The following is a 12,374-nucleotide window of genomic DNA, read 5'->3' as shown; positions in this document are numbered from 1 at the left end:
TATGATGGCTCTATTTTTGCGCTCTCATCTTTACTTTTCATCGATACCACATTTGCATATATAAAACTTTTACATAATTTTTTATAAACATTTTTGGAATAAAATGTGACAAAAAAAGCAGCATTTTTCGACTTTTTTTTTTTTACATTTACGCCGTTCACTGTACGGGATCATTAAAATTATATTTTACGCATGCGGTGATACCAAATATGTTTATGAATTTTTTTAAATACTTTTTGGGGGTAAAATGGGAAAAACTGACAATATTAATTTTTATTGGGGGAGGGGATTTTTTATTTTTACATTTTTCAACAATTTTTTTATGTCTCCATACGGGACTATCTATAGCAATCATTTGATTGCCAATACTATTCAGTGCTATGCATAGAGCATAGCACTGATCAGTATTATCGGCTATCTCCTGCTCTGGTCTGCTCGATCTCAGACCAGAGCAGGAGACGCCGGTAGACGGATATAGGCAGGTGAGGGGACCTCCGTTCACCATTACAGATGACCGGATCGCCGCGGCAGCGCTGCGTGCGGTCCGATCATCTATTTTAACATGTGCATTGCCGCAGATGCCGTGATCTGTACTGATCACGGCATCTGAGGGGTTAATGGCGGACATCCGCGTGATCGTGGATGTCGGGCATTACCGGTGGGTTCCCTACTGCTGCTAGCAGTCGGAACTTGCCATGTATGACGTGACCACCGTTCCAATGCTTGTGGTCATACACAGGACGTAAATGTATGTCCTGGTGCATGAAGTACCACCAAACCTGGATGTAAATTTACGTCTGTGGTCGTTAAGGGGTTAAACAGGGGCATCCATAGATGTCCTGGCATCCTGAACATTACAAAAAAAATACCATATCCAAATATCTATTTGGATTGCCGAACGGCTCTTCCATAGAGATATATGGAGGGGGGCATGGCGGCCCCAACTCTGGGGAGAGCTGGGACTCCATACAGAAGATCGTGGGGGCCCCAGCGGTCGGACCTCCCAAAATCTAAAACTTATCACCTATCCTGTAGATAGGGGATAAATTTTTCAGTAATGTTTAGGATACGACATCTCCTTTAACCCTTTAAGGACCCAGCCATTTTACACCTTAGGACCCGGCCATTTTTTTCACATCTGACCACTGTCACTTTAAACATTAATAACTGCTTTTAGTTATCATTCTGATTCTGAGATAGTTTTTTCATTACATATTCTACTTTAACTTAGTGGTAAAAAATTTTGGTAACTTGCATCCTTTCTTGGTGAAAAATCCCAAAATTTGATGAAAAATTTGAAAATTTAGCATTTTTCTAACTTTGAAGCTCTCTGCTTGTAATGAAAATGAATATTCCAAATATTATTTTATTTTATTCACATATACAATATGTGTACTTTATATTTGCATCATAAAATTGACGAGTTTTTACTTTTGGAAGACATCAGAGGGCTTCAAAGTTCAGCAGCAATTTTCCAATTTTTCACAAAATTTCCAAAATCACAATTTTTCAGGGACCAGTTCAGGTTTGAAGTGGATTTGAAGGGTCTTCATCTTAGAAATACCCCACAAATGACCCCATTATAAAAACTGCACCCCCCAAAGTATTCAAAATGACATTCAGTCAGCATTTTAATCCTTTAGGTGTTTCACAGGAATAGCAGCAAAGTGAAGGAGAAAATTCACAATCTTCATTTTTTACACTCGCATGTTCTTGTAGACCCAATTTTTTAATTTTTACAAGGGGTAAAAGGAGAAAATGTATACTTATATGTGTAGCCCAATTTCTCTCGAGTAAGCACATACCTCATATGTCTATGTAAAGTGTTCGGCGGGCACAGTAGAGGGCTCAGAAGGGAAGGAGCGACAAGGGGATTTTGGAGCGTACGTTTTTCTGAAATGGTTTTTGGGGGGCATGTTGCATTTAGGAAGCCCCTATGGTGCCAGAACAGGAAAAAAAACACATGGCATACCATTATGGAAACTATACCCCTTGAGGAACGTAACAAGGAATAAAGTGAGCCTTAATACCCCACAGGTGTTTCACGACTTTTGCATAAGTAAAAAAATGTTTAAAAAATTTCAATAAAATGTGTGTTTCCCCCCAAATTTCACATTTTTGCAAGGGTTAATAGCAGAAAATACCCCCCAAAATTTGTAACCCCATCTCTTCTGAGTATGGAGGTACCCCATAAGTTGACATGAAGTGCACTATGGGCGAACTACAATGCTCAGAAGAGAAGGAGTCATATTTGGCTTTTTGAGAGCAAATTTTGCTCGGGGGCATGTCGCATTTAGGAAGCCCCTATGGTGCCAGGACAGCAAAAAATACCCACATGCCATACCATTTTGGAAACTAGACCCCTTGAGGAACGTAACAAGGAATAAAGTGAGCCTTAATACCCCACAGGGGTTTCACGCCTTTTGCATACGTAAAAAAAAGAAAAAAATTTCACTAAAATGTGTGTTTCCCCCCCAAATTTCACATTTTTGCAAGGGTTAATAGCAGAAAATACCCCCCAAAATTTGTAACCCCATCTCTTCCGAGTATGGAGGTACCCCATAAGTTGACCTGAAGCGCACTACGGGCGAACTACAATGATCAGAAGAGAAGGAGTCATATTTGGCTTTTTGGGAGCAAATTTTGCTCGGGGGGCTTGTCGCATTTAGGAAGCCCCAATGGTGCCAGAACAGCAAAATAACCCCAACACGGCATACCATTTTGAAAACTAGACCCCTTGAGGAACGTAACAAGGGGTACAGTGAGCATTTACCCCCCAGTGGTGTCTGTCAGATCTTTGGAACAGTGGGCTGTACAAAATTTTTAATTTGCGCAGCCCACTGTTCCAAAGATCTGTCAGACACCAGTGGGGTGTAAATTCTCACTGCACCCCTCATTACATTCCGTGAGGGGTGTAGTTTCCGAAATGGGGTCACATGTGTTTTTTTTTTTTTTTTTTGCGTTTGTCAAAACCGCTGTAACAATCAGCCACCCCTGTGCAAATCACCTCAAATGTACATGGTGCACTCTCCCTTCTGAGCCTAGTTTTGCGCCCCCAGAGCACTTTGCGCCCACATATGGGGTATCTCCGTAGTCGGGAGAAGTTGCATTACAAATTTTGGTGGGCTTTTTTCCCTTTTACCTCTTGTCAAAATGAAAAGTATAGGGCAACACCAGCATGTTAGTGTAAAAAATTTATTTTTTTTACACTAACATGCTGGTGTAGACCCCAACTTCACCTTTTCATAAGGGGTGAAAGGAGAAAAAGCCCCCCAAAATGTGTAAGGCAATTTCTCCCGAGTACGGCGATACCCCATATGTGACCCTAAACTGTTGCCTTGAAATACGACAGGGCTCCGAAGTGAGAGCGCCATGCGCATTTGAGGCCTGAATTAGGGATTTGCATAGGGGTGGACATAGGGGTATTCTACGCCAGTGATTCCCAATCAGGGTGCCTCCAGCTGTTGCAAAACTCCCAGCATGCTTGGACAGTCAATGGCTGTCCGGCAATACTGGGAGTTGTTTTGCAACAGCTGGAGGCTCCATTTTGAAAACAGTGGCGTACCAGACGTTTTTCATTTTTATTGGGGAGGGGAGGGGGTATGTGTAGGGGTATGTGTATTTGTAGTGTTTTTTACTTTTTATTTTATTTTGTGTTAGTGTAGTGTAGTGTTTTTAGGGTACAGTCACACAGGCGGGGGGTTACAGCGATTTTCCCGCTGCGAGTTTGAGCTGCTGCGCAAAATTTGCTGCATCGCAAACTTGCAGCCTGATACTCACTGTAAGCCCCCTGCCCATGTGAATGTACCCTGTACATTCACAAGGGGGGGACCTCCAACTGTTGCAAAACTACAACTCCCAGCATGCACATTCTATCAGTGCATGCTGGTAGTTATAGTTTTGCAACAGCTGGAGGCACACGGGTTGGGAAACACTGAGTTAGGAAACAGACAATGTTTCCCAACCAGTGTGCCTCCTGTTGTTGCAAAGCCACAACTCCCAAACATTCTCAGGCATGCTGGAAGTAGTAGTTCGGCAACATCTTTAGAGCCAGATGTTGCCGAACTACAACTCCCAGCATGCTTGGAGTTGTATTTTGCAACATCTGGAGGACTACAGTTTGCAGACCACTAATACAGGTGTTCCCAATCTGTGCCCTTCCAGATGTTGCAAAACTACAACTACCAGTATGCCAAAACTGTCCAGGCATGCTGGGAGTTGTAGTTCTGCAACATCTGAAGGGCCAGATGTTACAGAACTACAACTCCCAGCATGCCTGGACAGTAAGGGCATGCTGAGGATGTGTAGTTTTGCAACATCTGGAAGGGCACAGTGGTCTCCAAACTGTGGACCTCCAGATGTTGTAAAACTGCAACTCCCAGCATGCCCAGATGCCAAGGGCTGTCTGGGCATGCTGGGAGTTGTAGTATATAGTGTCCCAATACAGCAATGCATGTCGCTTTACGGCGACGTGCATTGCTGTAAAGGGCCCGACCGCGGCTGAAGATCTACTCACCTGTCGCCGCCGCCACCGTCTTCATCGCCAGAATCCGGGTCTTCAGGGACGAGGTAAGTACCGGGGCCGGTCCCCAGCACTCCCCCGTCCCCCGCCGCGTCCTCCGGTCTTCCTCCCGTCCTCTCCGGACTTCCAGGGGCCGGGCAGGACGGGAGGAAGTAACCGCCCCCCCCCCCTCCTGCGATTGGTCGGTTAACTAACCGAAGAATCGCAGGGGATCGTAGGAGGTGGCAGGCTTGCCACCTCGCTCCTATGCTTTAGCATGGTCCTGGCTGTCTGTGACAGCCGGGATCATGCGAAATTACCGGGCGGTCGGGTCCCAGAGACCCGATCAGCCCGGTATCGCCGCAGATCGCAAGGGCGATTTCCCTTACGATTTGCGGCGATCGCCTACATGGGGGGCCTACATGGCCCCCCTCGGCATTTGCCCTGGATCCCTGCTGAAGGATTTCAGCAGGGATCCGCTTCCGATCTCCGCCGGGTGAGCGGCGGAGACCAGGAAAAGACATGACGTATGCATACGTCATGGGTCCTTAAGACCCAGGGTGTGATGACGCATGCATACGTCATGGGTCCTGAAGAGGTTAATATGCACACACTGTTAAAGTACACGGCACTAAATACCGGTATTATGTGTTCCTTGCATAGTGATATTATTGGTCTCGGTAAACTGGAATTGGTCAGTTACAATATAATGGTAGTATGCATGTGGGTGTTTTTTTTTATTTTTTTATTATGGTGTGTTTGTCACCCCTTGTGACAAATACTCCAGGTACGCCCCTGCAGAGATGTTGTCTTTGGTGGGATTTAAACTCAGGTCCCCAGCACTGTCAGCCAACAATGCTAACCTCTAAGCCAACATGCTTCCCTAGTGCAAGTTTAATGAACAGCTTGAACTGTTTATGTAATGTGTTTTATGCTGCCACATAAAATTAATCTGTGAGCAGGCGAAGTTAAAATGGCTTACCCAAATACACACATATTCTATGACCATACATAATACCTAGGACCCATAGCAGTAGTAGATTTATTCTACAGGTGAAATATGTGGATAATATCTTCTATGCATTGTGACAATGATGTAAATTATGTCAGTATCCCTGCTGGTATATATAGAAAACATGCAGACTCTACAGTTGGCCATTTTAAATGACTTGTAGAAGTCAATAATACCCATCATATATGTGTTGTGTCCCTAAAGTCCCCTCACGTAGAGTCCCTCAAGTCCACAGGGCTCTCCTGCAGGATCCTCCTAGGTCATTATTATGATTTCTATTGTACATTAATTATGTATGTTTATTTTAGGTAGTGTACAGTGAATATAAGCTATGTGCAAAGGTTATTAGGATGTTAAAACTGTTTATAGGACCCTCCTAAGGTCATGTGACATGGTCATGTCATATGTGATCACCTGATACGCAGAGTTCCAGAGGCACAGGTAACCGCAGGCAACCAGCTACCAATGGGCTTAAGTGCCTGATATATAATGGGCTGTAGTCTCCACACTGGCTCTCTTGGTTCCTGCTCTTAGTTCCTGGACAGTCAAGCAACCAGTCCTGTACAAGTTCGGTCCAGTATAGCTAGGCTAAATCCTACAAGTGTGCAGCCACATCTAATCTGTACATCTAATCTATGTATACAAGTTAAGTCTCTACTGTCCCTACCAAAGTCATAACAGTAGCACAGTGGCCTGCATCATCATTATTACCACTACAAGTCCAAGCAAGCCAGAGAGATTCCCTGTGTCCCGGTCACCTCTGTGGAAGTTGGCTATCTGTAAGAAATGTTATACTGCTTTCTTCTGTAAAGTTCTAGTTGCATCAAAACCTGCTTTGGACTCCCATTTAATATATGCCGTTTCTGGTTGGTTGTCGGCGGTGCCCTACACCAAACAACCACATCCCGGCATCACGGACACTACAAGGGATTATACTACCATCTGTCCCTGGGCTTTTACCACCTGCCCCTACTACTACCTGCACTACACCACCCTGGTATCACATATGTAAAAGAAAAGTAATAGAAAGACATTTTCATAATAATGCAATTTTATTGGAGAAAGTAAAGCTTTTAGCAAAAAAGGACAACATAAAGCAAAACAATTAAAATAAAATAGAAAAAAAAATCTCATTCATATGTAGAATTTAAATATATGTTTGCCATATTTAAGGTATCAATGATAACAGGCTTATTGATCTCATAATCTTTCTGTGACAATATATCTTATGTATTGATGAGAAAAGAAGCTGAATACAAAAGAATCTTAAAACTTCCTGGAGGAGGAGCTTGTGGAGGTTTTTGATACAATTCTAACATTGGAATCACCTCCAGATACAAATCCAGCTTGTTTCATGTTGTTTACACTGAAGCTTCCACCGCCAATCCCTTGCCCTCCACTGACACTGTATCCACTTCCACTGCTAATGGCACCTCCACTTCCACCGCCAATTCCTTGCCCTCCACCGTATCCGCCAAAACCAAAACCACTGCCAGCTCCATAGCCATGTCCTACTCCACTGCTGGAACCATAGGTGGAGCTCACAACAGCTGTTAAACAAAAAGATATTACATTGTCAGGCATTGGATGGAAAAAAAAAAACTATAATTGAACAAACAAAACTCTACTACTTACATATGTTTACTGGTCCAACACCATCTCCAGCCAACCTATAATCAATATCAAAGCAATATTTTATATAGGTATCAACTTTTTTCTTGAATACTTAAATGAATTATGATACAATATTTTTTACCTGCTCTCTTCTCCTTCCAGTAGTTTCCTGTAGGTGGCGATTTCAACATCCAGAGCCAGTTTGACATTCATCAGATCCTGGTATTCGCGCAGTTGGCGAGCCATGTCCTGCTTGGCCTTCTGCAAAGCATCCTCCAGCTCAGCAAGCTTTTGTTTGGCATCCTTCAGTGCAAGCTCTCCTTTCTGCTCTGCATCAGCAATAGCAGTCTGCAGTTTGACAATCTGAAATCATAAAGGAAACCTTTTTGTAAATGTGAAACTACTATAAACATTTCTTTTTTAATCAACTTTTGCAGCAATTTATTTATGATCATAAGATATGAATTACTTTACAGTGACACTTTTACATAGTACATTTAAAAAATGCATCTTGACGTAATTTGTTAAAGGGATGACTGGCCATGCGGGGCAGAGGCTCATGACGTCACAGTCACGTCCCGCTCGTGACGTCATGGCCATCAAGCCCCCCTCCCCCATAGACTTGCATTGAGGGGGCGTGGTCATGACATCACAAGCAGGGCGTGACCGTGGGGTCACGACTCTCCGGCGCTGCACCCAACGCTCTAAACAACTGTCGGGTGCAGCAGAGAGATCGTCTTTGGATAGGGGATAAGATGTCTAGGGGCAGAGAACCCCTTTAAACTAGATAGAAGATGGTAAATTGAGATGAAAAGAGTTTGGTTTTAGAACGGATTAGGACTATAAAGCCCATCATTATGTCACTGCATTGTATCTCTGTAATGTAATGGAGAATTCATAAATTGCTTGGTGCTCATCCCCAGAAGAGTTCATGCAATCATAATTAACCTCTTAGCTCTGACAATCTAATAGCCCATCATCTCCATCGAGTAGTAAATTTCACTTTTACTATAGTGCCCACAGCTATTCTACCTACTTGTTTTTTCACGTTGTCAATCTCTGAGCGCAGTCTGTTAACCATGCGGTTCAGCTCCGAAATTTCAGCCTTTGAGTTCTTCAGATCATCACCATGTCTTCCAGCAGAAACCTGGAGCTCCTCATACTGCAGGAAGAGTAGACATTGGCAGAAATTAGATGTAGCATTTACAATAACTCTAAGTAGTTGTTGGTAAGTAGCCCTGGAGATTGTGAGTACAATATTAGTTTGGCTAGTTTAGGGTGCATTTACACGTCCGTCTGTCCCCATTTTTTTTCCCTGTTTAGTTTCCGTTGTTGCTGCTTGTAAACGGATTACAAATGGTTGTAAAATTATCCCATTGATGTCAATGGGATTTTTTTTACAATCCTTTCACATCCGTTTGCACCCATCTGCGCTCATTTCCGTTTTATTTTATGCAGGAGAAAAAATGGTGTATGCTCTATTTTTTCACCTGTCAAAAAAATGGAAGAAAAATGGATACAGTAAATTTAACATTGAAGTCTATGGAAAATGGATGAGCCTTTAATGTCATCCATTTGTATAAATTTTTTCAATCCATTTTTTCAATCCATTTTTACTTCTGAGCAGTTTTTGGTTTATTAACTGAACAATAACGGATCCAAATGGATCCAAACGGATAACATCCGTTTGCATCCGTTATTGTCCATTTTTTAAAATTCTGTTTTTTATTTTTGATGGGAGAAGAATGGGACGGGTCTAGATGGCCGTGTGAACGCAGCCTTATTAATGACTTGCTCAATGTCTAGTTAGAGCACGCGCAAGGATACTGAAATAAAATGTTCTTTTTGGTAAGGATATCATAAATAACATAAATAACCCTTTTCAATGTTGTATTGGAAAAAAAAAGGTATCCCATATATTATAGAAATAGTATTCAAACAGTTTGCTCACTTTAGTTTGGTACCAAGACTCTGCCTCTTGGCGACTTCGGTTGGCGATCTCCTCATACTGAGCCTTTACTTCAGCTATAATGCTGTTTAGATCTAGATCTCGGTTATTATCCATGGACAAGACAACTGAAGTGTCTGAGATCTGTGTTTGCATTTGAGCAAGTTCCTAAAAGTCAGAGAAAAACTGAGCATTACAAAGAGAGAACAAAAACTCACAAAAACTTTCCAATACCTGAGTGATCTACATTTTATTTGAATATACATTTCTTACATTGTACTAGTCCATCTTGTTTTCCCCCACTTTAGAAATATATGTGAATTATTATTCTTCAATTTTTATATTTAATCTTTATGTTCTTTTAAGCAAATGTAAAACATTCTATAGGTTATTCTGACATTTTTAGTTTCATCAACTAAATATGCGTTATTTCTACCTAAGGACAGCAGGCTTCCATTGACTAATTTATAAAGGGTATCTATTATGAAGATGTCTTTATATTTTATGCCACTATGTGTAGTCTTATATGTTAAGATAAGAACTAGAGGTTTCAAAGAACTTAGAGATCTACTGTATACTGTAAACCACTAGTTTATAACCAGTTTGTAGTCTATTCTGCCCATGGACTGACCAAAGTTTGCTCAAGGCCGAAGTTAGTGGCAGATCTTCAGCTGCTAAACTGGAAGACTATGTATGATCAAAAAATTGAGGTGGTTCTAAATAAAAGGAAATGTGCATAGAATGAACAATAAGTATGGTGGAAAATGGAAAAATAGAGACGTACAGCTTCATACAAGGCCCTCAGGAAGTTGATCTCATCTGTTAGACTAGACACTTTAGATTCCAGTTCCACTTTGTTCATGTAGGCAGCATCCACATCCTGTAGAGAGCATAGTTATGCTTTTTATTAGTATTTCATATAGGCATAAATTATATAATATTGATATCCGTAAATACGTACCTTTTTGAGTACCACAAACTCATTTTCAGCAGCTGTGCGCTTGTTGATCTCATCTTCATACCTGACAAATGAAAGACACAGATGTTCATATAAAAATGCTTAATTTCAAATAAAAACTGATGAATATAGTGAAAGGGTGTTTCGTTGTACTGGAGCACAAAACCATATGGAAAAAAAAAACTGAAATCCTTTTGTAGCTAATCTTTCCTTTTCTTTTTTGTTTGTTTAACTTTGTATTTAACAACAAAACAATAAACATACAACAGGGAACGATGATCCCAGAAGTAGTATATGTGCATAGTCTCTTACACTCTTTTAGACTGTATGAGAGTGACAGCAACAGCCTTGCGCATGACTAAGAAGCCCATTGGTAGAACCTCGGCTAATTCACCAGTTTCTATTTTATAGATGACTCAGATTTTTGGCTGCTATATTTCTAATGGATGTGAAATACAATTAAATGTAGAAAGTGAAAAGTATCTTGCTGACTTACTTGGCCTTGAAGTCCTCTACAGCCTCCTGCATATGTTTAAGTTCCCCATCCAAGCGAGCCTTATCGTTGGTTAGACTGTCTAGCTGACGACGAAGTTGGTTGATGTAGGCCTCAAAGAGGGGTTCAATGTTACTTTTAACAGTTTTGACTCCTTGTTCTTGCAAAAGTTTCCATTTGGTCTCCAGAACTTTGTTTTGTTGTTCTAGGAATCTGACCTAAAAGTAACATAAATAGAAGTATGGATTTTAAAAGAAAAATCTGTAACAAATATATAGATAACAAGCAAAGGAAGACCCTTTATCATGATATTTGCCTATATAAAAAAGGAAAAGTAGAATGTAACACCCTACCTTGTCAATGAAGGATGCAAACTTGTTGTTAAGAGTCTTGATTTGCTCTCTCTCCTCTGTTCGCACTTTCTGAATTGTTGGATCAATTTGCAAGTTGAGTGGAGTTAAAAGACTTTGGTTGATAGTTACTTGCTGGATTCCACCAGGTGGGCATACAGGAAAGTCAGATGCACCACCAAGTCCTTGGCCATTTCCAAAGCCAGAGCTGAAACCAAAACCAGCACCACCAAATCCAGACCCAAATCCACTCTGAGATTGTGAATTTGTTGCAATAGAAATTTTTTTGTTTCCTCCTAAACTGTACAGACTTCTGCTACCAAAGGCACTAGAGTTACCCCGGGCAGCATTTACACCTCCACAGCCAGAACGAGTGACTGAAGCAGAGCTAAAGCTTACACGATTTCCCCCGGCTTGAACAGCAGAAGCAGCACTGAAATTCTTTGCTCCTCCAGTGGAGTATGTTGTTTGGCGAGACATGGTCCTTCTGGATGTGTGATGCTGAGACTGAGCAGAGAACAAAAGCCAAGTGAATGGCTCAGAGCCTGATCATCCCTTTTTATCTGTCTCAGTACAAGGGTTTGGTCACTGTGATATGTATGCATCATCTTCCCTCAATAATGGGTTGGTATGCCTTTTAGCAATCAAAACGCTGAGCTCATCTGATTTACTCAAATCTCTACTAAATAAAGTACAAGTGAAATCCACTTACACAAAATATTATTTACCAATTTAATATTCATAGGAGGAAGAGAAAAAAAAAAACGCTGAGAACAAGACAAAACAAGATTGAGGGATCAGGAATCTGCACTTATCCCCAAAAATGTACAATGAGTGTGACATATTTCAGAGACATAATTAGACTTTCCTTTACCCAGAGCAAAGTTCCCTACAATATTCCTGTATCTTGCATAGTGGTTTCTTGGCACTATTTCTGGCACCAAGTAACCCAGGCATGGTAGTTGCTCAGACCTGCTTCACTGACATTCGTTTAGTGATTATTATAGTAACTTATATTAACATCAATATACTTTAAAATGTACTAATAAAAAGTATAAACAGGCTTTAAAGCTACAAGCTGCATTACTGATGTATTTTTACAACTATACACATCATTATCCCTTATCCCACATTCAGTCTAACATGTTGTTAAAAGACCTAGGGATATATATTCAGAAACCATAATAAACTCATTCTCAGCTGACCTTTATCCAGAGTCATGCTTGCTGCATTGAAAATGCCTATATTAATTATTCAGAACCGCCATTTAGCTAACAGATATAAGATTTATCCATGACCAACAAAGTCAAACATGTTAAAAGCGTTTAACCATCTTATTATGTGAATTGAGCCAGCTGCAGTTCTCTGCACAACAGATGACTGGGGGTACTATAGTGCGTAGAAGATCTCTGTTTCCACCTTATTCAAAGGACCACTTGGGGTCTAATAGGTCAAACTGTCTCAGATCTTAAATAGGCACTGTCAGATTCAAAACTTT

At 41.1% G+C, this 12,374-nt stretch overlaps 1 protein-coding gene across 1 annotated transcript; it reads right to left on the bottom strand.

Annotated features, from left to right (window-relative positions):
- Positions 1 to 6,726: 6,726 nt before the first annotated feature.
- Positions 6,727 to 11,356, bottom strand: LOC130355328 (keratin, type II cytoskeletal 5-like). The gene is made up of 9 exons (XM_056555355.1): positions 10,880 to 11,356; positions 10,530 to 10,744; positions 10,037 to 10,097; positions 9,860 to 9,955; positions 9,079 to 9,243; positions 8,164 to 8,289; positions 7,270 to 7,490; positions 7,149 to 7,183; positions 6,727 to 7,063 (listed from the first exon to the last, which is right to left on the bottom strand). The coding sequence occupies exons 1-9, from the start codon at positions 11,354 to 11,356 to the stop codon at positions 6,780 to 6,782; spliced, it is 1,680 nt and encodes a 559-aa protein (XP_056411330.1). The 3' UTR covers positions 6,727 to 6,779.
- Positions 11,357 to 12,374: the final 1,018 nt, after the last annotated feature.

Source organism: Hyla sarda, chromosome 2 (assembly GCF_029499605.1).
Source record: "Hyla sarda isolate aHylSar1 chromosome 2, aHylSar1.hap1, whole genome shotgun sequence".
Lineage (NCBI taxonomy): Eukaryota > Metazoa > Chordata > Amphibia > Anura > Hylidae > Hyla > Hyla sarda.
This window is presented reverse-complemented; position numbering and strand designations above follow the sequence as displayed.